Genomic DNA, 27,169 nt, shown 5'->3' on the forward strand with positions numbered 1-27,169 from the left:
ATTGAAAGATAATAGCTCACATCCTAGCAAACTGAAGCCACACAGAAAATTCCAACATTGGGTATAACCGCTGCCCTCTTTTATTAACAAAGTGGTTGCTTTCTTCAGCAAATCAGAACTGCTGTTTTGCCTTTCATGAGCCTTTCTTTTCCAACTCATTGTCTTATCTTAGCCACTTGCACTTTTGTAGCATAAATATCAAACACATAAGGGTATTACACAACCAAAGTGTAAAATAAGCTTTGCTTTTTTTTTTTTTTTTTTTAGTTTCAGCCAGCAACTAGGACACAATTAACCTCTTATGAAACACTTTTGCCTCTTAAGTTTGAATCTAAAGGCAAAATTCATCTTTCTCATTCTTTCTTCATTTAAAAGCAAATGTTAGAAAACACTGCTCCCCTTATAACATTTGTCTTAAGCAGTTTAAGTTACAAGAGTTGATCTGATGATTCTTTTTGTTAACCACGCTAGAGAGTAAAGCCAAAACAGCCTCAAGATGTAAGTTTAAAGAGTACTTTTGAAATTTCTTTAGAAAGCTTTGGTATAAGAGGTAATTTAAAACAAATTAACAAATAATGTCATGCAGTGGTTAAATTGCCATAATACATTTCTTTTTTAGAGGTTCCTGGAATTTCTTGTTTGTGGTTGTCATGCTGATAGCAAGCTAGATGTTAGTCCCTTTAACTGTATTTTAATGGCAATGTATTATAGCATGATTTATCAACATATGGCAGGTGGAAGCTGACACAAATTATAATGAAAATTAAAACAGTCATTTATGCAGCAGGCGATTATCATTTAAGGAACATTTATTTGCAGGCTTTAAAAATGAGGGTTTAGAATCAAATGATTTTAAAATGAAAGTTTTAACGACGGTTACCTTTTTCCTGCAGCCACTCCTCTACGGGCCGGTTATATTTGAAGGGGATTTTCTGTTTTACCATTTGGAAGCGTTCATTATCAGTGTTGCCTTTAAAGTTTAAAAAACAGCTTAAAAAACAATCTGAAAAGTCAATATGTCATTAAAAAACATCCTAGGTTTTTGGTTTATGAAGTTTTTAGAGATAGATATCAATTTATCTTTAGTAGAGGTGGAGTTGAAGTCACTCTGCCCTTGGTTGACAGGTTTGAGGTCAGGCGAGTCCTAGCTATGCTGTGTTCCACCACGTTTTGTAAATGTGGCATGGGATGGGAATCAGTAAGAGCTTTGGCCATTTATAGAAACGGGCTTACCTTCACTCTTCTCCATCTGACCCCAACCACGCCTTAACTGGGTCAATGGAGGCACAAGGATTTTCTTGGTCTGAGGTGTATTTACCTGCCAGACCAGCTTCATCTATGATAGGGGCCCCCGGTGTCTTAGTCACGCATGATATTCTCTCATGGTAATGTACCATATCAGAAGCATGGGGTTATCTACTTCCTTATTCTTCTCTCAAGTGTTTATAACTGTTCTACCTTCTGGTGGAGGGAAAAAGACAACTTAAGCCTTGAATGGCCAAGGGAGACTTCTCACTCCATAAAGGAGATCTTGGCATCCTACCAGCTTTGTTAAATAGATGGGGTTTTATGGATGGTTCTTTACATTTCTATTCCTCTGCCCAGACTTATTCTACATTTAAAAAAAAAGAAAACCCAAAGTAAATATTTGTAAATCAAAGCTGCTATAAATATAGGGATAGAATATTAGCAAACTTTTAAGCCCCTACTTTTTTTAAAAAAGATTTTATTCATTTATTTAACAGATATTAACAGATAGAGATCACAAGTAGGCAGAGAGGCAGGCAGAGAGAGAGAGAGAGGGAGAGAAGCAGAATCCCCACAGAGCAGAGAGCCTGATGCCGGGCTTGATCCCAGGACCCTGGGATCATGACCTGAGCCGAAGGCAGAGGCTTTAACCCACTGAGCCACCCAGGCGCCCCGCCCCTACTTTTTATTACTAATAGATGCAAGCTTTATATGTTTATCTAGTCTCTCTTTCTTACCTTTCTATGAGAAGTCCTTTCTGAACAAGTATCTATTCATAAAGCCTGCTTGGGATAACGTCCTCCAAGCATGAAATACCTAATTAATTTCAAGCCTCAAACATAATGCTTTTAACTGTTACTATGCCCCCTTATCCTTTGTAACTGTTGTTACCACCCCTGGATGGTTTGTCTAATTAGGATAGATTTGGAGGTGGTATTGTGGAGATAAACCCCTAATGAATATGCTTCAAATCACAAAATAATGAAGCTATGCTTTGGGAACTGTTCTATCTCATCAACCAACCTCACAAAACTAGGCAAAAACTAGGATATTCTAATTCATGACTTTTCACTCATAGCCATGTATTGGAACTTAGGGAATCCCATTTCAAATTGCTAACTTTAAAAATTAAAACAAAATCTCAAAACAGGTGTCTTGGAAATCATTTACAAAGAAGCCTAAACGCCAGAAAGAATGTGAAGATTAAATACAGCATGAGGCCAAGTGAATAGAAGGTGACCATGACATTTCCATGTTAGGGTCACCTTCCTACAGGAGTTATTCCTGACAGAGAAGATTCTGCATGTGGCTAAACTGGCACCTGCTTTCCATGAGGTGCAACATGGGAAAGGGGTGGCCATGCTGGGAGATGTTTCCAAGATTCCCCATTCATTTCTGCTATGAACAAATGATTTTAAGAATCTGACTCATTCTTATTCTGAAGAAATTAAAAAAAAAACTAATAATAAAAACAGCAACAAACAAAAACAAATCTCACGAAAGAGACAACCATGGATCTGTTTCCAGCCTAATCATGGGATCTTATGTGGCCGGGATAAAATATATTAACATATCGAAGGATAAATGAAAATAAATGGAGTACTACTTCTCATAGGAAAAAAAGGGGATGAGAGGGAATAGGTAAGGAGAAAAAAACAGAAAGGCAATCTCTTGGTGTTTCAATAAGCTCATGGTGAAAGAAGTTAATTTTATCTGTTAATACAGTTGCCAATTAGAGATTATTATAATGATCCTCCTGGGTAGATATGGGGATTCAGAACTTCATTAATCCAAAATAAAGTTGGGTAAATTCTCACATGTCTTCATAGAAAAGGAACATGCACTTTTCTGAAAAGAACCTATATCCTGTACTCTTAATCCTACCCAAAAGAAGACAGATAACACAAGGGATATGATCCATCTTCATAAGCTTTGACCCCTCTCAAGTTTTAGTTACAACAAAGTATTATACTGAAAAATGGCAAATGGGTTGTGCCAGATTCACCTTAAATATATTCTATTACTTTGGGTTTTCTGTAACTGTTGTTGGCTGCAATATTAAACATAGTGATAACCTTCACTTCACTCACTGTGGAATGGATTAGTGAAGTCAGTAGCAGACACAAAACTAAATATACTTAGAAACATGCAGGCAAAATCAGAAGTATCCAAAATGCCCAAACTCTCGGAGTTCTAGATGCACTAAATTAACTAAATAAGGAGATGCGATGATTTACTTCCTTGGGATACCTAGGGGCTCCCTGTCCTCCTAAGCATCCCCTCCCCATATGCTCTCTTCCAAACATAAAGCTCCACAGAAAATCATTTTGAGGCATGGTACAGGCTAGAAAAAGAGGAAAGTATGTTGGATAAGCAGTAAGTGGTATGTTGGGAGGACAGCATAGCCACGATTCAACCTTAGACCCATTGGAAAGGGAAAGAAAGAGAGTCATTCTTCTCCATCTCAGCTTTAGAGACATTTAGAAAAAAATTTTAAGTCTTCTACACCAGATTCATAGTGTCTGGCACTAAAGATCGTGATCTTGCATCCTGTTAGAAGTTGTGAAAGATGGAAGGTCATTTGAAAAACCAAACTGGTTTAAATTGCCACATTAACATTGTTCTTAGTCTCTTTTCATGTTCTTGTTGGTTTTTATTTTAATTTATCTCAAACATTAGTAAGAACTGTTTTAGAAACATGTGCATGAGAATGAGTTCATTTGCCCCAAGCCCCATTTTGTTAGACTGACTGAAGAGTAAACAACCTTCTAAACATAAGAATTCATACACAGGGACTACCCTGAAAGCTGAGCAAACCTTGTCAAATTCATATACATTCAGATTAAATCCTTCATGACATCCAGTTGTACATTTCATATAGCAAGCAGTATGAGAACTTGAACAGAGAATGAAATCAATTCTTCAACAGAAAGTGATGGTGTCCTCACGAGAGAATGACCTTATGAATAGTCATGTCATAATGTCACGAGAAAGAGGCATATGTACGTGACTAATGAGACCAAAATGTAATGACCGCACTTCTCAAACATACTGAGAAATCTATAAATTGCACCATGAGATCTTCAAATAGATATTTCCTACATAACTTATATGGATCTGACACCCCCCCTACATAGAACTGAGTTTGGGGGAAAAACAAACAAACAAACAAACCCAAACTAGTTATCTTATTCTGTTTAAAAGTGTGTGTGTGTGTGTGTGCATGTGCATTTTTTTAAATCAGAAATTGAGTTTTTTCATGCCACCAGTCTCCCACATTCATTTGCATTTGTATCAGTGGTTCTTTTACCAAGTATTTCGACTCCCGGAGACACATCTAACATGCACTGTTAAATTATAACATTGTGAAGAGTAGAAAACTCGGAGGTGAAATTATTAAGGCCCAACTGGTTCACACAGAGCTCTGACCTCTATTCAGAAATGCCTCATGTTTTCTACATTTGAGCAAATCCATTTAGGATAAAAAAACGAAAACAGAGTAAGGAAAACAAAGAAAGCAAGCTGACCCTCCAATAGTCTCCCAATTCATCAGTCTCTCTCTGTGGTCCCAAAGGAGTAAAGTTGCAATATGCTGTTAGTCCAAAGGAATGAATATTTTTTAAATTGAAAAATGGACTGATAGAAAGAACTTTTGTATAGCACAGAAAATGACTTTTATGAGACCTTTATTATCATTATCTATGGGTCCAAGCACAGATCCTATTCCTTAGCTACCATACTTATTTCCCTTAAGCCATAATCAATACAGCACAGGAGTTAAGACCATGGGCTTTGGAGACAACTTTGGCTGAGTTCTAACATTAGCATTTAGCAGCTGTGTGATCTTATGCAAGCAACCTGGCCTCAGTTTCCCCATTTCCCAATCCACGGTAGGACCTGTATAGAAAAATAAGAGGTAGAATTATACAGAACCTGGGCTATGAAAAACATTCATGTTTTTAAAACTATTATTAATGTGGGTCAGTTCTTTCCTAATGATCTAAGGGAAGTACAAAGATTCCAGGGTGAACTCCCATGACCTCAGAACTTTATCAGGCCTCCATTCAAAACACGACCATATTCCATCTCCCACAAAGATTATCTTCTAAAGATCAACGAGCCATAGAAAATGAAACATCTTAAATATCCCCTAAATCTCCTAGCTGTTGCTTTTTATATTTCTGAGTCTTCTAAAATATACTTAGCTAACCCCATTTCCAAAACAAAGTGGGTTTCTAAAACCACTGAAAGTAAAAGAGCAATTCAGGCATTGACAGATGCGATTTCTTGGTCCAGCCACAGATAATGATGATATACTGCTGCTAAGTTGAGGAAGAGTGTCTTAAAGGTTCTGGCAATTTGCACCAGGCTGGCAGAAAATGTTTTTTTACAGGTAGCCTGTAAATACCATCTGAAATGTTGTCAAGAACGTGGACATGCTAATAGGAATACTGTAACAACATTCATCTGAGCAAAATTAATGCCAGAGGTATATTTTACATTTTGTTTTGAGTCCTAGAATAAAAGAAAAAAAAAAGTTTTCTTTATTGCTTTGTTGACACTAAAAAATGAGACCACGGGTCTAATGAACAGTCAAAGAATGAATACTATGTTTTAGAGCCAGAGGCAAGAGAAAATCGATGTGAGCAGGCTCAAGCAGGAGGGCATTTCAGAGATTCTTACAATGTCTCTCTCCCCACAGAACATTTTGTAAGTTTCAAAGCAAATATAAGACACTAAAGAAAAGAACTAGTGAAACTCTCTGAGCCCAGCTCTGGTCTTATTCCTGATGTTGACCCAGATGAACTCTCCCAGAGTCAAAAAGGAGGCTGTTGTGCTACCCAAAGGGCATCTAGAATGCTTGTCCACTTGGAAGTGATGGATGGACCTCCACAAAAAAAGCAAGTATCTGTTATTTATAAAGTGCCTTTCAACCAAAGAGTTCAAAATGCAATTATAAGCATCATCTCATTAATCCTCAAATATACCTTTGAGGTTGAAGGAAAAGAACTATTTCTATGTTATGAGTCTTGCTCCTTTCATGCGCCAAGGTAAAGAAATTAAGCTCTTAGAGTAGGACACTGATCAGCTGGGGGAAGTGAATTAATAGCCCCAGAGCACAAGGGCGTTATTAAGTAAGCAAGCTTCTTCAGACTTACTTAGGTGGTTCTGTGAGCAAGAGAAACACCTTTCCCAAGTGATTAGATATCTGCTCCTAGACAGTAGCGTGGATCACCCAGGCATACTCTGACTTGGCCAGTGTGTTGGCCCACACTGTCTTATAGGCTTATACATGTTCAGAAATGGAAAACACATGTGGAAAGGCATATCACTTCCTTCCTACATCAAAGTCATCATATTGATCCACCAATTCTAGGCTATGGGGGTTAAGCGGTTAGCAAAGATGACTCAGACATGGGTGAAAAGAGCATTAGCTGTGGAGTTAGACCATAGATGAAATCCTACCTCAGACATTTACCATTTCTGTGAACATGAACAACTGACTAAATCTGGATGAGTCTCAGAGTTTCTTCACTAGTCTACAAAAAAATGAAGATAATAATACCTTTGTTACAATGTTTTATACAAACTAAAAGCAATAATCTAGGCAAGGACTTAGTTTATGAGCAGTTAGAAGAGGATGGCTTGGGAGGGTTTGTGATTTACTTTAATTCTCAAGATCTTCCCCTAACACATGTTGGAAAAATGAGAACCATGTTATAAGATATACCTTTGGTGTTTTATATCCAGACAGGTGTTTTATATCCAGACATCCAAGGGACCATGTCTCTATTCCCTGACCTTTGTTCCTGGGTGAGGTGACTTTTTGTGCAGATATGCTAACATTGAGGTTCTCTTTCATATTCCGGATCTAACTGAAAGTCCCATTTCTATTGAAATGTAATTATACTCGTGACCATTTGCCCTGAGGCAACAATTAGGACATATATCATGATTCCCCATCCTTCTCCTGCACCTTGAGGCCATTTCAACCCTCTTCCCAAAGCTCATTTTTCCTGGAATTTCTCTTCATTGCTCCTCATCCATCAAGGAAACTTTCAATCCCAGGAATATTAATAAAACAGTGTCCAAGGAGCTGTAATATCTTTGTTTGTTTCCATAATTTAAGGGGATATGTTTAAGCAATTTCTAACAGAATCTGCTTCAGTATGATAGGTCTATGTAGCATCTATTCTTTATTTAAGAGCCACTTTCAAAAATGACATGCTATAAATTAAAATATAAATTGACTATAAAATTCGATTTGCTTCCATAATTATTTCAAAACATGCACTAAAGCTAGACTAGTCCATTCCAACAGCTGAATTTTGTCTAGTGTTTTTCTGGTAAGCATGTTTAAAATATCTATGTCTTGGTGTGTCTTTAAGCTTTAATTTCTCCATATAGAAAATGAGGATTATAATAACTACAACATAGGGTGGTCTTGAGAACTAAATGTATATGAAGCCCTTAGGACAGTATGTGGTGTGACTGAAGTGCTCAATAGATCGCTTATTACTATTGTTGCTATTGTGGTAACAGTACCTGATTCAAAAGGGTTAACCCCAAGTGAAGTTAAACTTATAAGAATTACTTCACTACACAATTTTTAGTGTCAAAACTTTTTTCAAATTTCCGTTCAACATAAAGCCTTAATGTCCGGTCTTTAACCGTTTGACATATGATCCCTTCTAGACTCCCCCAGGTGCCTTTCTTCTTATCACTTATTTCCTCCTTGTTGCAAAAGCCACAGTGTTATTTTAGGGTCACTCTTCCCTGTGATCCATGCATTCTGGTATGTCCAACCTCTGTGTCAGCCTGTGTCTCTTTAATGTTGTTGGTTTCTTTCATTTCTTTCTAGCAACGTTCCTCTCTCCACTCCCTATCCCCTTTTATTCCTCTCATGCAGAGGAAATCAAACTCTGTTTTTAAGGGCAGAATGTTAGAATATTTGGTACAAAAAGATCATGTATGTGTGATGTTTCTATACAGCTCAGATTATAGGTAGGAAGTTTAGAGGGATAATTTCAATGGAGAACAAAGAAAAACATTTTCATTCTCATGAATGGGAAGGTCACACCAAAATCAATATGTCTGATGTCATAATAACCTGATGTTGTAGTAATCCTTCTGTTTCGATCTTATGGATTCCTGGTATTTATAAGTTATAGGTCTTCTAGACCAACCTTAAACCTCATGCCAACAAATGATTACATTATTCCCAGGGATCTAAAGACCACAATCAGTGTATCGTGTACCACCCACACTTGACCTGGTTAATATACGAGTTTGCAACAGTTGTCTAAACAACCATATAATGTTACTGTCACATATTAGGCTTATTTCCAACAAAAACCCAACAGGTTCTAGCTGAATTCCTTACCCAAAGTTTGGGTCATCTCGCATTCATGCAATACACTTGGTGAACTTCAAAGCAGGACTTTAATTATACACTATTAAATGTATTCTTTTTTTGTTTCATAACAGCATTCCAACCAGATAAGAAAATGCTTAACTCTAGGTCTTTTGTCTTTTGAGGATACACATTTCTTAGCTTTATGTCATCTGCAAATTTGATAAGCATATCTTTGTGCCTTTATTCAAGACCCTGAAAAATGTACAGAATAGGATTATGTGGAGGCTTTATAATGTCTATAAATTCTTTGAAATTCCTTTCTGTAAGAGATGGAGTTTGATTCTCCAACCTTATGTGTGGGCTGAACTTAGTGACTCAATTCTAAACAATAGGGTACCTTGGAAGTGAAAGTGTGTGGCTTGAGAGACTAGATGAAAAAAAGCACTGTGACTTCTCTCTCTCTTTCTCTCCCTCTCTCCCTCCTTTTTCCTCTCCCTCTCAGTATCCACTCCAGAGAAGCTAGTCTTATATCTTAAGGACACTTATGTCCTTCAAGAATTACATGGCAAGGACCTGAAGCCACCAGACCCTCCAGGCCTAGGTAAGTCTTGAGATAACTGCATTCCAGCTGCTATCTTGATGTCAACTCATCTGATACCTTGAGCTAGTTCCACTCAACTAAGCTGCTACCAAATCTTGACCTACAGAAACTGTGAGACAATAAGTATTTGTTGTTTTAAGCCACTGAATTTGGGGGGTAATTTGTTACACAGCAATAGATATAGGAAAGCTAGAAAGTTCATCTGAGTGTTTCAACTCAACCAGAGGCAGATCTCCTTAAGATGCGGTCATAGCTCTCTTTATACTAGTTCAGGGAAATGAAGATACACTGTGTCTAAAACATGCATCTCCTCTGCCAATGTGTTAATGCCATCTGAAGAGAATTAGCCTAGTTCCATAAGACTTGTTTGGATGAGCCCATATTAGTCCTTAGCCATTATCAGATTCTTTGTTAAATATGGTTAAATACATCACAATTTTTCTGTTAAAAACACCTGAGAATGTTTATGTTATCAGTCTCAAGTTTAAGAGATAAATCCTTTTATACAACATAAAATTGAGGACAATTTTCCCAAACTAGTTTTCTATTCTGACTAAGCAAACATTAACAGGAACTTGGGTTCAGTTCTTTAAGCGTCTGGGAAATTATTCATGTAAGACCCAGAGATCTGAGCTCCTTTGAGAAACTTGGTTACCATTTGCTCAGCAAAAGGTGGACTGAATTTTCCTATTTATTTTGTTTGTATCAGTCTTTACTTAAATTCTCAGGGAGGTCGTGCTGGTGACAGATGAAGATATGTGAGGGTGACGGAGTGGGGATGAAGGGGAGTCCACATAATCATGGAGGTCCTGATTAAGCAAATGTTTTTTTGTTTGTTTGGTTGTTTTTTTTTTATGTTTTATAAATTAAAAAGCAGTTTCTGGGTTTCTGGGAGTAGAGTTCTTTGGAACTCACAGTTTGTATTTTGAGAGAAGGAGTCTACAATTTAAGGGTGAACAGACTTCAAAGATTATCTAAGAAATGTATTTTCCCTCTTTTAATGTTTCTCGAACTTCCCACTTATAGCATCTTTAGAAATAGGACTCCCACCGGAGGCAAGCATCCGAGAATGGAGATTTTAAAGATAACCCTCCCCCAGCAAAGGTATTAATTAAGGAATTGTCTCCACTCCTATTTGTTTGATTACATGGCATTTCCAAGGCTTTTCAAAAAATGAACCAGTTGGCAGCCACGCATCATTTGGTGTAAGATTCAAAGGTCAGAGATACACTACTGCAATGTGGTACAAGAATCAAAATTTTCCCAGTGAAGAGATGACCTCAGGGAATGCAGCAGTTGTAGTATATCTCGAATTCATACAATGCCTCGTTAACTCTCCTTGGCAAATTAATTCAAATTGATTTGTTTGTGAGAATTACAGCATGGCCTCAAATCTGGCTACAAACAAAGGATAATGATAAACAATGTATGGAGCTCAAAGAATATGTCTAGAGAAAAGTAGAGATCAGCAAGGGGCTGTTTTTATAGCAGAACTGTCTTTGTTTAAAAGAAAAAAAAGGAAGAAGACAAGGAAAGGAAAAAAAATGAAATGAAGAACACAATTTATATAAATACAACTTGTTTCATAAATAACACCGATATTTCACAAATACTCAAAACAAAGGCAGATAACATACTTGAAAGTGTCCAAAGGGAATATAAAAACAAGATTAAATTTTTTTTTAAAAAAACGGACATTTCATTTTTAAAGAAGCAATTAACTCAATTTAAGCAAAGTGATAAGACATGCTGAGGGGGAAAAAAGAAGAAGAAGACCATTTGATATGGCAGTTAGAGCCAAGATTAATTCCAAAATGTCCGATCTTGAAAAGAGAGGGGAGGGCAATTTCTCAGTGAAAGCCATTAGTTTGCAACTTCACACTGGGTCCTGAATTTAGGGTTGAGAGGGAGGAAGTTTAAGAGGGAAATTATGGCTGCCAGAACCCTTCCCAAGCTCTCTGCCAAAGCTCACTGCAAACAGGCCCAATCCCATTCTGACAACCACGCCCCTTTGCAATAAGACTCTTGTCACTCCTCCTGTCAGCAGCTGAGTCTCCTTTTCTACACCTTCTACTTTTCCACCCATTGATTCTGGGTTGGCTCTGAGACTTGCTTTGTTTGGCATAGCGCATATTAGCAAATGGGATGTAAGCGGAGGTCTGAACAGCCCTTGCATGGTGAGTGCTTATCTCCTCATGCTGCTGAAGCCTGAGACTGCCATTATCAACAAAGCCAAAACCAGTCTCGGCTCCTGGAAGATGAGAGATCCCAAGAAGAGAGACCCCAGCCCTCCAAGCCGCTTAGCCAGTTCAGCTGAGGGCCCAGACCTATAAGTGAGGCCGTCAAGACATTCCAGGTCCATCCAAGCTGGCCTAGAACAGATAAAACACCTTTACGCCCACAAAAACACGAGCCAATAAACAACAAAGGTTTGGAGGGATTTTGTTCTGCAGCATATCTTCAATGATATAGCCAGGGAGTTGGGAAATCCAGGAAGGACTGGGAAGCAGACACTGGGTAAATGAAGCAGCCTCCTGTGTGAGGGTTTCCATCGAGAACCAACAGGAAGAGGGGGAGGCGCTCCGCTGCTATCTGTGGAGTCAGAGGAGCTTGAGGTGGTGAAAACCTTAGGGGTCCTGGAATGGAGACAGGGAGGCACGGGTCCCTGTTACCTATCCTGAGTCCTCATCTTCATTCTTAAGAGAGAATGATCAAATCCAAGGAAACAGATGCAATACTGCAGCTCCTCGGGGGGAGGCGGGGGGGGGGGGGGAAGGTCAGGGCTGAGGGAACTGGGACAAGGCAGGAGAACCAGAGAGGGACTGCTACTTCTCTGGTCTCCATTTCTGGACTTCGACGAAGTTAAGGGTAGGAGAGTGGTAGGGTTGACTCCCGAGGAAATAAGGAATAGAACCAATAAGGGGACGCTCAGCTACCTGGGTCACCTCATGCCATCATTATTCAAAGAAGGGTGGACAGAAGCTGGTAGGAAAAGCAGGCTTAATGGGAAGATGTTCTGGGACTCTAACCCCTACCCACCAATGGATTTTTTTTTTACTCCTTAAAGGATTCCATGGGGAATCTGGAAGGGCTGCCTTTTTTCCCCCCGAGCTAATATTGCCTTTACTCCCATCCCTCACTCCAACCTTCTAACCAAACCAAACCTTTGATGTTCCTGTAGGATATGAATAATCACTGATTATGAACGAATAGGCTTACCTAGGCTTAGAATAGAAAGGTATGTTCCACCACGCTCCCTACTAACACAAAACAATAAAAACGAAGCAAAACACTGAATTGAAGACCAAAACCAGATAAAAAACATTCCCACCTTGCGACTTTGTCTTTTAAAAAGCACACACTGCCTCTTCAACTCTTTTTAAAGCTTATGGATCAGGTGAAAAAAAAATAGCCTTATAAACTCACTGAGGGGAGTTTAGAAGTCATTTTTCTGGGACTTAATAGTTGGTCTCAGAACTGTATTACCTTAGGTGAATGGCAGTTGGACAGTAGAGAAAAACATCAAAAATGATCAAAATCTAAAGGGTTAAAAAAAGAGTAAGGACAACTAATATCTAAACCTTTTGACTGACAACTCAAATGACACACACTTGTCAATAATTAGAAGTACATCACATTTTAAGTCGTGACTCAAATATTAGTTCAGATTGTAAATGAAATTAAAAAATTAAAATATATATATATTTTTTACACTTTTAATAAAGTAGTTAATAATTATGTAAAATTATCCATACATTCAAAATATTTACCTAAAACCTAGACTCCTCTATCATGCAATCACAGTTCTTGCAGGCATGGTTTCTTGTTGTTGTTGTTTTGGTATAAAATTATAATCACCTTAGAAACAAGATTAAAAAAAAATCTTACACCATCCTACTTCCACAATCCCCTTTCCAACACACAGTGACTTGAAATACCGACGCATCTTAAGCGCTCAAGAATGGTCATGAAATTTATGACTGCTGCTACTTCAAGCAGAGGCAGGTGTTCTGACTCCAATAAATCACCAAGTTATTACCTTTGAAAGTTTAAATGATTACCAAGGTTCTTATAACATTTGAAAAACTACAAATTTGAGATATATTAATAAAATATTAATGACTCTCCCTTCTTTTAATTATTTAATATAAAATATTAACTAGCATGATATTAAATCTCAACCATCTGAGAACTGTGTCTAAAGATCTTTAGGCTATTTTATGTTTAAATGTATTTATTTGTGCTTGACAAAGGCAATGTTTTTAGTATTTACCCAATGATGTGTGTGTACGTGTGTGTGTGTGTGTGTGTGTGTGTGTGTATCCTGTATGTATAGAGAGAATTTATAAATATCTCAAAGGAAAAAATGTCTTCATATATTCTCCATAGAAGTTTGCATTATTCCACAAGAAGTATCTCCTAGAAATCTGTAAGAAATAAATGTCTTGGATTTAAAGAAATGACTTGGAATCATTTCAAATGACGTCCCTAATGATAATGGAGTTGAACAAAAAAATTTTTCCAGCCAAAGAGGAGAATCAGACAGGTCTATTTTCTTGGTAGAAGAAAGGCAAACTGTGTCATCTGTAACATTTCAAATTACACTAGTCAAATTAGAGTAGTCCGTTTTCTGCAGAAATTTCTGAACCAACCAGGGAAATGTACCCGATGATCTAGTATTATCACCATTCTAATTGCTAAGATCCTTTGAATTTTACTCTTTCAGAAACCCCACTTTTATCTTTGCAATAATGATCCAAAAGATTAAAAGAAGGCCTTTGAGTGACTCAATTTGCCTACTCAAGTTCCTGCAGGGTCTCCTGATGCCCCATTGCTGTCTTGTCAAAAAGCACTTAGAACATCAGTAAGTGTAAGGCACAACTAGGACAGGAGATGAGACAGGTAAGAGAACAGCATGTAGTTTTCTTGGTTTTATGGTTTAACTTCTGATTACCAGGGAGGGTAGCTTATTTCAATCCCATTGGAATCCTTACAAGTTTTAGACTTCTGAACAGGGAATGCAATTTCCCATCTAACCAAATTCAAAGGATGCTGTCCAAAGATGTACCTTACTTCTTACTTTCTTTCAAAGATTTACTTCTGAGGATGACTCAAAAAGGTGAACCTAGACACAGGGAATACTAAAGAAATAGATTTCTTCCTTACTTATCCTATTTGATTTAAATATGCTCTGACTGAATAATGGTCCAAACCTTATTTATGATTCTATCCCTAGCACAGGGATTTGTAGAGATGGATCCTTAATAAATACTTTCACAGACAAATCTGAATGATTTCTCTTCACAAAGGAATGCTGATTACTGGGGTTGCTGCTGTCCTTAGAGGTTGGCTGTGACAACTGGGATTTCAGCTGTTACTCCACATTCAAAAGGCAGGGAGGTTTGAACATACATAATGACTGCTCAAAGTCTTGAGCTTCCTAGTCAACAGTCTGCTTGTTCAAAGTAGCTGCCCTGGGGGGGAGTGGCACCAATCAAGGGATCAAAACCACCAGAGGAACAAAATTTTGATTATTCCAATGGACCAGGAAAAATGAAAGCAGCTGGAACCTGACAGAATGATGCAGCTACATTATGCAGCCATAGAAGGAGCTGGGTTTACTGGCTGAAAAGTTCGTTGATGTTTTGGCCTGAGTGTTTCTGGAAGGTTGGCTTGGAAGATGTGTTGAGGATGAACTGTGTACAATTACTGAGGATGGGAATAAGGCTAGAGAATTGTCATAAAGGTCTGGAGTCAGCATTGGGGAGGACTCTGAGTCAATGGGTTGGCAGGGCACCTGGCTCAGTTCAGTTACCTTATTTCCAGAGCAGAGCCATTAAGAGTATTTCAAAATTCCCTTTATGGTCCTCCATGGAACTCAAAATTCTCTGAGGTCTTAGTAGAAGGAAGTCACAAAATGAAGCAAAACTATTAGATTTCACTTGATTCATCTCCTCTAGGGGATCTCAGTTGCCCCCTGGGAGAGGTATCTTCTTTTCTATGTATTACCTTCATTTTTTTTCCCTGTCTGGAAGTCTGGCTCTACCCTCACCATATAGAAAATTCAGTAAAATTCCAGCTATTCATTTCGAAAGCCTAAAGCATTTTGGTTCTATTTAAGTTTGTACTTCACTTATATAAATTCCTATTTTATTTGAAACAGTCAACATCTCACAACAGTTTTATATAGGTTTGAAAATGAACTACCAAGTATTTCTAAACCTTGGCTGTCTGAGAAGATTTTAGATTTATTTTTACTTTACATACGTATCTATGTCAGATTTATATTTAGTTATTTTTTTTAACTTTCATGGATGCCTGAATGTTCTTTTCTCTCTTCTACCATTTTGACTAAGTATACTGAGAAATTCGCTCTTCTGGACCTACAGAGAATCATCCCAGGGTGATTAAATTTAAGATTTGTTTCAATGAACAAAATTTTCACTGCAAAATCTCAACTATACATAATAAAAATTTGTTATTTTCCTATTACTTTTTAAATGAACTTAGGTATATTTAATGCTTGTAAAGGATACTCTTTACCTTGGTATATACTATATTATGTACATGCAGACAATGAACTCAGAAGCTTCCAATAATGTCAGTACAGTTGTGCAATTTAACATTTATTGAACACCTGTTGTATTGTCTGTTTGACTCAGAAAAAAAAGAAAAAAAGAGGTAAGGGGTAATTAACAGTTCCCCCACTGTGACCACTTTGCTTAGGCTCTAGAAAGCTAAGTCTGGTGGTGGAAACTTCGACCTTAGACTGATAGCTTTATTACATTCAAAACTGAGATCGGTAAAATGTAGATGGGCTGCTATTTTGTGAAAATAAAATCTGGTCTTCCTTAATTTGATTTTTATTTAAAAACTTATTTTAAACTTGCGCATGCTTGAGCATATATATATATATATATATATATATATATATATATACATATCACCTATTATAACTCTTAACCTGATGCTTTTTCTTCTAATAAACAGAAACAGATTCTAAAATCTCAAACTCAACAGCAAGAAGTAGGCTGGGTCACACCTAAGAGTCTGCCCTCAAATGGCAGATCAATGGCTAGAAATAGTAGACGCACAAGTCGGAAGCTCCTAACAGCTGGTTAGGGACAAGCAATGTCGAGAAAATGAAGAGAAGTTTCTCTGGAACTCAGAAAACGGTTATGGTATAAAGATAAATGCTAAGAAGTCAGTTGGCATCTTTATGCAGAAGGGCTACGGAGAATAGGCTAGGGCAGCTGAGTCAGGGGCTAATACAAAATCCATGAATTTGAAAGAAAAGTATGCACCTTCCCTAAGGAGTGAGCGAGAAAGCGTGTTTTTGGATTACCACTACTTATAGTTACAAGTAGAAGTAACAGAATTAGAGAAATATGAAGGCCTTCAGTTTATTTTCAAATCCTGCTCTAAACAAGCTATGGCATAACATAAATGAAGGTTAGAACAGTATGTGGTTGGATTCTGAAGTACAGGTACATGGATTGCCCACCCCACTTGTGTATTTCTTTATCCTGAACTAACTTCACCAGTGGGTCTATGCTACTCTAGTTAACAATATTGTTCTCTGTGTCTTTCCAATTTAACTCATTCACTTAAGAGATTATCTTGCTCCCTTTATTCTTAACAGGGATAAGACAACCCAAAAAAATAAAACTAATGCATCAGTAAAAACAGAGCTGTAGGCTTCAAAAGACGCATGATCTAGATCGAAGGGCCCCTAATTACAACCAATGGGTAAATGTGGCTCATCGTGGTTTCTTCTTGTAAATTGTTTTCTTAGAACACAACAACATTGGGGAGCCTGGGTGGCTCAGTGGGTTGAGGCTTCTGTCTTCGGCTCAAGTCATGTTCTCAGGGTCCTGGGATCGAGCCCCACATCTGGCTCTCTGCTCAGCAGGGAGCCTGCTTCCTCCTCTCTCTCTGCCTGCCTCTCTGCCTACTTGTGATCTCTGTCTGTCAAATAAATAAATAAAATCTTAAAAAAAAAAAAGAACACAACAGTGCCCAGTTATGTATTGTTTATTGTTATTTTTGCCCAACAGCCGAGTTAAAGAATGGCAACAAAGACCTCAAAAGTTGCAGAGCCTATCATTTTTATTATTCAGTCTTTTAGAGAAGAAGTTCCTCTAAAGAAAGGTATTAAGAGGAGGGGGTGTGCCTGCCTGACTCAGAGGAAGGGCATGGACTCTAGACCTTGGGGTTGTGACATGCAACACCAGGTTGGGTATAGAGATTACCTAAAATTAAAAAAAAAATGTTTAATAAAAAAGAAAATGTTAACTAAGGTATCAGGGTCTCCACGCCTATATTCAAATCCAGGTTGGCCTTACCACTTGCTGGTTGTATGATGCTGACAAGGACGCTACTTATTCTTACTCTTGTGTATTGCTCTTTGAGACCCAGTTGCCTCATCTCCAAAATGGGAATCATAATAGAATCACTTTCTAGGGTGCTGTGAGGATTCAGTGCGATACTCCAGGAGCCTCATACAGAATAAGTACTGTACCAGTGCTGCTTCTTCCTAACTAATATTATTCCCCTACAGTCCTTTATTCAAGGATGTGTTGTAATAGCCACATTCCCTTGTCCAGGATACACAGCTCTCTCACACTTGTATGCATTTGGGATAAAGATTTCACTATGGAACTCTGAGAAAAACCACATTTCAATAATGTGATTAAAATGAAAACACATTTAGTTTCATTAAACATTGAGACTGGCAATTGTGCATCAAGCAGAAACACATTTCTAGTAAATGTTTAATAATGTGATTACAGAGTGTACCACATGCACTGGGATGTGGGAAACAACAGTAAATTTGCATGTGAATTTACCTCTGTCAACAGCATGATTCTGAGCTCCATATACAATAGGAACTGAGTATCCTGGGAAGCAGATGGAAAAGTGGGGTAACAGAGAGAGAGGGGTGTAGGCACACATAAATCTATGTAGAATCCCAGCGTTGACACTTTCTGGCCCCGTGACTACAACAAATGTGTTCCAACCCCCTGAGTTTTGGTTTCTTTCTTTCTTTCTTTTTTTAAATTTTTACTTATTTGTTTGATAGAGAGAGAGAGAAGAAGGGAACATGGGCAGGAAGAGTGGGACAGGGAGAAGCAGGCTTCCTGCTGAGCAGGAAGACCAAGGCTGGGCTTGATCCCAGGACCCTGGGATCATGACCTGACAATCAACTGAGCCACCAAGTGCTCCTGCTTTATTCTGTAAGAGAAAGAGTTGAAAGTTTCTCCTCTGTAACCATGGGGCAGATGACACAAAGTGAAATGAGGAATGAACAATGCCTGCCCTTTCGTTCCCTCGGTGTGAAAGGTGCAAGGTGTCGCATCACAGTTCATACTTCTGATGTCTAGTTTGTTAGCACTGTCCCGGAGAACCAAAGATCACAGCCCAGATTCCACCCCATGTCACTCCTGTCTGGCCCTCAGGCCCCATCAGACACTTCCGTGGGCCGTTGAACCCAGATTTTATCTGAATGTCAGCACCTTCTTATTCTCTCTGGAACTGCAGGTACCACCCCATGGGTAGTACACAGGAACACTACATTTGCCTTCCAAGAGAGACAGGCTTGAGTTCCAGGGATTCCTGGAACTAGTTTACGACCCGGGGAAAGCTAATCTCATAAGCCTCCATGTTTCTACTTATAAGATGAGGATAAAAAATCTCTACTCCTTAGGGCTATTTTAAAAATTTAATATAAGAACTCAGTGTACTGCCTGGTACTTAATATATGCACAATAAAATTTAAGTATTAAAACTATCTTGCTTGTGTACACGTACTTGTCTTTCACTAGACTAGAAGATCCTTGAAGGCAGGGGCTATGTTTTATTACTCATCATGGACCCACCATTTAGCATGGATTCATACGCGAAGTCGATTTTGAGTTAACATTTGTGGAAGGCAGAATGCATGACTGCCTGAGGAGATTAGTTCATTCAAACTCACCCCACTGATGAGGTGGGGGATTAGCAACATCTCCTTTTAATAAAAGGCAACATCACTTAGTAAAGAGACTTCTGAATTGTTTCTGCTATTTGAAAGTGCCATATAAATTTCTGGTCCATTATCAGCTCATTTCCATCATATGCTTTGACATAACCTTTAGCTTTTGTTTTTTTGTTGTTGTTATTTTAAAAGATTTTATTTATTTATTTGAGAGAGAGAGAGAGAATGAGCAGGGGAAGGAGCAGAAGCAGAGGGAGAAGCAGACTCCCCACTGACCAGGGAGCGGGATGTGGGACTCCATCCCGGGACTCCAGGATCATGATCTGAGTGGGAGGCAGACGCTGCACCGACTGAACCAGCCAGGCGCCCCAACCTTTAGCTTTTGGTTTGAATTGTCCTTTTCCACTTATACACCGACGTCCCCAAGTGCTCTTATGCAGCACTGTGGATCAATCTCTGGCATGTGGCAAAGCCTTCCATCTAAGCCAACACTGAGCAGCAGAGACTTACCATAAGGCGGTAAAAGTAACCTGGGGAAAAACAACGCATCTCATAAAACAAACTAAATTATCAGTGGGAATCAAATCCAGGACACATTAACTCCATGAACTGAAGATTAGAAGTGCCTCTTTGTCCTTGACTCATTCTGTCTTTTCTCCTCTGACCCTCCTTTCCCCCCTTCTTCAGCCTGCCGGCATATTGACGGGATTTTTGAGGAGTAGAAGGTCTTTATCTCTCTGAGACGAGCTGCAGTATGATTACAATCGATTGAGTGATCTACAGTTTAGAGCGCCTTTCATTACGCTCTGCGCTTTATAGAGTTATAAATGACATACTGTATGTGAATATATATTATTAGTATTATTGGATATTTATGCACCACCTTTCTGCAAGAAGTTAAATGTTCCTTTTAGACTTTAAATAACTACAGGGACCCTGCAACCTTGTATAAAACTTAAACTGAAGAGATTGAACTTGGAAACTTTTCCTATAAATACAGCTATACTCCTGGGCAGGTTCTGAGGACATTTGACGTCTGTCTACTCTGAGGCAGAGTGAAAGCAGTCCAGGGTAATTGCATTTTGTGGTCAGGATAATAATTCTGGATTTTAATAGTTAAGATAAATTTTACAGGCCAGAGTTTCTATTTGCTATCTAAACTGGAGCTTCTCTGTGACAATAGAAAAAATAAAATGCAATTCAGTTAGCTTTGAAATTATGCAATGTTTGATGAGTGTTTTAATTTGAAAGAATTTGTGTTAATTACAGATGCCTTGCATAGAGTAAGATGTCATTAGTATTTTTCTGTCATATTAATTTCAAATGAGTATAATTTAAAAACCACATGAAAGGTGACCACACTGTATTTTTCATCTTGAAAGTGTTAGATTTGGTTTAATATATACATATACTCATTATTCATAAGAACTGAGAAGACCTTTTCCTTACATTTCTAGTTAAAGAGAGCCTAGGAGTGACCCTCGATTTTCTTATCACTTATGTCACTGAGTCCCTAGACTATATAATATGTATACCATTTAACATATGGTAAAATAAATAATCATCCTGGGCCTTTTGTTAAATTCTACCTTCCCCTCTAAATCCCAAGGTAGTCTACTAAAGAGGAGAAAATCATTAACTATAACCCACCATTAAGATGTTTATCTCATAAAGTCCTCTAGAAGTTTCCAGAAACATTATTCTTTTGATGAACAAGTCTCTATATCAAAATCGCAGTCTTATTCACAAATGAATTCTAGATAAATAATGTCTTTATTTACTATAACTGCTGTAGTATTATCTGATGTAAATCTTCATAATGATAACAAATTCCTTTGTGTGTTATTATATCATAAATAACCTTGAGCCATGTGTTGGCTTAATGTCTCAGGGACATGTGTCTTGTGTCCACGTGCCATGTGTTTATGAGTTCCTTTTCCCTCCATCCCAAATGTTCTTCTCTCTTTCATAGGGTGTGTGTGTATGTGTGTAAACATATATGTGTATATAAATGTGTATGTATTCTTGTCTTTTTGTCTTCTAGGTGGTTAGGCTTAATTTTAGCATTAGCTAGAAGCCCACAATTTGCTTTGAAATGCTTATCAGCCTCTAAGAGACATTTACAGGGACAGAAAGACTCTAGGTTTGATAGCAGTAATTGTATTTAACTTGTAAGACACAGGGCTATTTATCTTGTGGCTGGGAATTCACAGAAGAGAAAGAAGGGTTGCCGGATAAAACAAAAATTAAATAAAACAAACAAACAAAAAATTCTATGTACCCTCTCAACACTCTCCCATCCCCCAAGACCTTTTCACAGTAAGAGACTCGCATTTAAGAAAGCCCTTCCCATCCACGTAAATATGATGCTAGAAGATAAAAGAGAATTGTGAAAAGAAAGTCCCATAGGTTGAACCAAGGATGTGGAGGAAAGCAAATGTCACAAATGCACTGGGAAGTGCTAACTTTTAACTTGGTGGAAAGTAGAGATTTCCAGGCAAGTACCTAAGATCTCTGAATGACTCCTAATCTGTAAAATGGGAATAAAACATCAACCTCAAGGGTTTGTATCAAGTGGTAAATAAGATGGTATGCATGAAGTGGGATGATTTTGGTTAGGATGGTGACATCTGCCATTTCTGCCTCTCTGGGATAACAATCCAGTGAACCAAGAGGGGTGATTATCCCAGTGTTGTTCTCAAGACAACATACCTTAGCTGAGTTTAGAAGGTATATGAAGGTAAATGCTCATTAATTTATTACTGCTGTAAACAGAGATTTACATTCTATAAAACAAGTAAAAGGAAGTAAGAGGCAGTATGTTCTAGTCCCGTGTTGCCCGATACTGGCCACCAGCTACCAGCCTCATAGTGCTGGCCTAAGAACCGAATGAAAAAAAAAGGTATTTAAATCTTCGGTACCTAGGACATAATAATTGCACAATAAAAATAAAATTTCAGGATTATCTGTGGCTCAGACATTTGAGTGTCTTGTCTTTGGCTCAGATCATGATCCTGGGGTCTTGGGATCGAGCCCTATGTTGGGCTCCCTGCTCAGCGGGGAGTCTGCTTCTTTCTCTTCTTCTTCTCCCCCCAACTTGTACTCTCTTTCTCTCTCTCTCCCTCAAGTAAATAAATGAAATCTTAAAAAAAAAAAAAAAATTCAAGGCCTCTGTCCTATCAGCCACATCACGAGTGTGGCTGCATGGGGCTAGTGGCTACCATGTTGGACCCCGCTGCTGGTCAGTTGGATAGGAGAGAGAGAGACCTGTTTAGCTTTCTAAGTATCAGCGAATCTCAAACCTAGGTGCATATAGAATCACCATGGGAGCTTTTTAAAACTATTGATGCTGGGGCACCTGGGTGGCTCAGTGGGTTAAGGCCTCTGCCTTTGGCCGGTCATGGTCCTGGGGTCCTGGGATCAAGTCCCCAATCAGGCTCTCTGCTTATCTGCTCAGTGGGGAGCCTGCTTCCATTCCTCCCTCTTTGCCTGCCTCTCTGCCTATTTGTGACCTCTGTCAGTCAAATAAATAAATAAAATCGTTAAAACAACAACAAAAAACTATTGATCCTGGACCTGTGCTTCTAAAACCTGACACTACACATGAGTCACCTGAGTATCTTGTTAAAATGCAGATTCTGATTCAGTAGGTCTGGGGAGAGGCCCAAGGTGCCCCATTTTTCGCAAGCTCCCAGGTGATGCCGATGCTGCTGGTCCACGGCCCACACCCCAGACCGATCAGATTACCTGCATCTGGGACCTGAGAACTGGCAGTTTCTTAAAAGTTCCCAAGAGATTCTCATTCACGGCCAAGTTAAAGAACACTGCTTTGTAAAGAAAATCCACTGAAAAGAATTTTATACATCTTTTCCCCGAAGACCAACCTCAGCAAGTTGAAAGTTCCCCGGAAGTAGAAACTCACTTACTTGTGAATCCTAATTTGTTCCTGACAAGCCGGACTATTTAGCAGTCAGAATCCTCGGGATGCCCTGGTTTGATTAACGGACACATTCTGTGACCCAGTGTTCAAAGAACTTATTTATTTATATTTATAATATTTATATATTCTTATTTATCAGAATGTACCTAGCCATGTTCCAACACATTCATTAAGCAAGCCTTTCTCTCATTGCCATTGTATCTCTACAGCTCTACAGTCAGGTTCAAACACAGCTTTCTCTCGATCGTATTTGTATCTGTTATTCCCCTTACAGGCGTCACGATCTGTGTTGTGGTTTTTATCCTTTTTTTTCCTCCCTCCAGTTGAACTGAAAGTAACACTAGTTCTGAACGGATGAATGAGCAGGTAGATGGGGCTTGTTTTAATGTGGGCTTCAAATCTGGCAAGGCCTCAAACGTTTGCAGGCAAAGGCAGAAAGAAAGAGGAACGAAAACCTCCTGGGTAGGAATTAATGAAAACCCAACACATGAGAAATTTCAGCATGATGTCAAGTACATAGACTTGTTTTTAACCCTTCAAAATCTCAGTAATCTAAGATGAGATGTGGACAAGGAAACCTCTCTTATTTCACTTGGGACATCACTAAGCACGATAGCAATGTTTTTGCTTTGAAAATAAAGATAAGATTCTGTGGGATTGGACACATTCAAATATAAGGAGTTTTCTAATCGACTGTCTTACAAGGAAAGCCACTTCTCCATCCTTTTCATGTTCTGAGCTGGATGGTCGGATAGCATTCAAGCTCAGGTCATCAGGGGCATTTTACTGACTGAAAAAAAAAAGGAAATCCAATAAAGAACTCTTCAAATGAGTTGGTATGCAATATCAAGAAAAAAAGAAAAAAAAAAAAACATTGAGACCCTGTTCTCCTCAGCACCGTCTACAGTGGAAAGATGCAATGTCTTGCATATAAGAGGTGCTCGTCAGCCTTCATTTTCCAGGAAGCCCGTCTCTGACCCAAAAAGCCTCTTTCCCCTCAACACTCAGGGTTCCAGTAGGCCTAGTGACACAGCCAGCCACCCAAGCATGGTAGACGGGCTCTTGAATAATCCTAGTCAGCTCAGCCTCCCAGGGGACCTAGAGCTGGGGCTAAAATTAACTCTTCATGTTTAAGTCGCCTTTCACCTCCCCTCCCTTGTCACTACCACTGCATTGTGTCAAGACAGTAATCAGAGGCTTTATAAGGAACATTTGTCTGTGCCTGGATGCCAGCTCTGGGCTGATTCTGCTTTTACCTCCCTCTCCTGTTCCGTAGGCTATTTTTAGGTTCAAAGAAAGTAGTTGCTTTTGAGTTCTATACCCAGAATTAAGTAATATAAGATCCCAATAGCTATAGAGCTACTTTTCTTTTGGATCCATCCTGATTCACAAAAAGCCAATGCTACCTGCCCTGTGCCCAGCTACTTTCTAAATATGTCACAGTGGGATGCTTCAGTAGAGTCACATAAAATTGTATGAATGCCCAGGAGAGGAGAAGATTCTGGAGTTGACCCATTCATCATCCTGATACACAGGGACCTGTTGAGCAGGAACGGTTCCCTGAGCACAAGCCCTCAAAATGAGATAACTTATGCAAATATTCTGTAGGCACTCCTCCGTATTTCTTAACTGTTTAAACATTAGCAATAGACAAGTAGCACAACTGAACTCCTTTTGAGAGTTTCTATACTTACACTATCAATAAAAGAGGGTAGCGTGGAAAAAGGATACATCACTTTTGCAGAAATTGTGTCAAGCTGGCCCAACCAGATGTCTTTGTTCTCTGAGCCCAGATACAGGGGGTATTTTAATCTTATGGTTTAATATAAATCAAACATTGCCAGATTGCTCTAATGATGCTTTATATTTAGTTAAGTGGATCCTTTCAGTAGCACAGGGAGGCAGGAGGGAGAGAAAATAAGGTATCCAAAGATCAAAAGGTGACCATTTCCAAGAAGTCTTGGAAGAATGGAATATCAAACTAGATTGGGGGCGCCTGGGTGGTTCAGTCGGTGAAGAGTCCAATTCTTGATTTCTTCTCAGGTCATGATCTCAGAGTCATGAGCTTCAGGAGCCCCAAGTCGGGCACTGCGCTGGGCATGGAACTTACGTAAGATTTTCTCTCTCTCCATCTCCTCTGACCCTTGGCCTGGCCCCACTGCTCTCCACTCTTGCTCTCTCACGCTTTCTCAAAAATAAAAATAGAAATTTTTAAAACTGGGTTGTTCCAAGTAAATGCTTACCCTTTAAAAAATAAGAAAAACATAAATAAAACTAGAATGTTGGACTTTCCATTACCACTTTCCAGTCCAGGCAACGAAGTATGATGATGACTAGTTCAAATACTCAGTATCCTTTGAATCACCTCATGGAAGCACACTGCTACTGTTGTCAGGAGGACGGCTTGGGCTCATGATGAATGAACCTTTTAGCGCAGCTAAAAAACCTTTTCTTTTTAAAAGGATTTTTGACTCCGCCTCTCATAATAACCACCTTTGTGTGGTTATTGGTACTGGCCTATGTAACAGGACACTTTAAAAAACGGAGTAAGTTTAAAATGACATAAGAAGAGAGACGTTCATTTCTAGCCATGCGTTTTCCAAAATATCCCCCAATTTTCTTGGGAGCAAGAGTGGAAATTGGGTCCAGTTGAGAACAGGAGAATATGGTCTTAGTTCTGTCCCACATTTACTATTTGACCTTAGGAAAAACATAGCATCTTCCTGGGTCTCTTTTTAAATTTGAAATGGAGAACAAGAATGTCAACCCTACCTAATTTGTGGGTTATTTAATGGCCACAGTGAAGAAAATTAGATGAGTGAAGACGTCGTAGTAAAACAATGCTACCCAAATATTTGGTCATTCTCTGACTTAATTAACATTTTAAATACCTTCACTCAATCTGCACATTAGCCCTGGAAAGTAAATATTAACACAACCCAATTGTATAGACCAGTAAACAGAGATTCAGAGGTTAAGCGGCTTGCCTAAAGTTATTGAGGGGAAACTGGATCAACAAATAGGAAGAATACACACTTAGAGAAGCAAGAAAACAGAGTAAAAGATGAAAATGTGGGGAGAAAGAATGGAATATATTTCTGAAGCATCACAGTGATCATCCCCAAAATCAAGAGTATTAGAAATTCTTACACTTATCTTATGGTATATTGCTGAATTGCATACGGGGAGAGACACCAAATAATTCAGTGCTCAGGACCCTTCAAGGTTTTAATTCAGGCTGCCTTAGGCTCACAGCTGATGGCACCAACTCCAGCCAGATGACTCCAAAGCCCATACTTATAACCGCTCTACTGCCTCATGCTCGGTCATAATAATACTTATTATTCCTAAGTAACGGTTACCAGCAGTTACTAGTAATCGCTTTCAGTGGTAAGCAATGCCATTCAAAAAAAGTTTATTCTGTTTTGAAAACATAGTAAGCAACCCATAATCTGGAACCAAAGATATAAAGAGACAGGCACACAGTCAGGGTCACTGGTTTTCTTACTGTGGTTTTTAAATGACCATTAAAGTCTTCAGCAAACTCATGGGTTCTATATTGGCTCAGGGCAAGTGGTTAACATCAATTTAGAAATCTCTGAAATTTCTAATGGAAACAACAAACCCTACAGCAGCATTAGCGGGGCCAGTGATAACACGCATGGAGAGAGAGCGAGTTTTCTGATAAGCAGATGAACGGCTTTTCAGATCTCAGGCTATTTGGATTCCTGTGTCCACCCATCTCCCAGAATGTAAGCACAAAACATTTAAAAATCAGGTCTATTAGTGCCTAAAGAATTTGGATGATGATAAGAATTCATAGTCGCTGCTAACACCTCTGGCTGTCTTCAAAGGTTTATAAGGTCATTTTTGTGCCTTAATCTGAGAAGTACTAAGTGTATGACAAGAGACTCCCAGCAAAGGCTGAGCTGGATATTGTATGGAGACTGAGATGGTAGATAAATGTGTAGGCGGGGCTTTTCATATCAACAGCTTGGGAGTCTTGTATGCTTTTTATAGATGCTCCTATAATCCTTAAACCAGTCA

The 27,169-nt window shown here is 38.8% G+C and overlaps 1 protein-coding gene across 31 annotated transcripts in view; it reads right to left on the reverse strand.

Annotated features, from left to right (window-relative positions):
* The window catches only part of NRXN3 (neurexin 3), a 1,600,055-nt gene that overhangs the window by 157,723 nt on the left and 1,415,163 nt on the right, over positions 1-27,169 (reverse strand). For 19 of the 31 annotated variants that reach the window (XM_046009315.1, XM_046009328.1, XM_046009303.1 and 16 more), the window contains one exon: positions 881-970. The exons of the other annotated variants lie outside the window; for them this stretch is intronic. In XM_046009315.1, the coding sequence (XP_045865271.1) occupies positions 881-970 (90 nt within the window). The remainder of the gene's footprint in view (positions 1-880; positions 971-27,169) is intronic. 31 annotated transcript variants of the gene reach the window in all.

This window comes from Meles meles, chromosome 6, assembly GCF_922984935.1.
Source record: "Meles meles chromosome 6, mMelMel3.1 paternal haplotype, whole genome shotgun sequence".
NCBI classification, from domain to species: Eukaryota; Metazoa; Chordata; class Mammalia; order Carnivora; family Mustelidae; genus Meles; species Meles meles.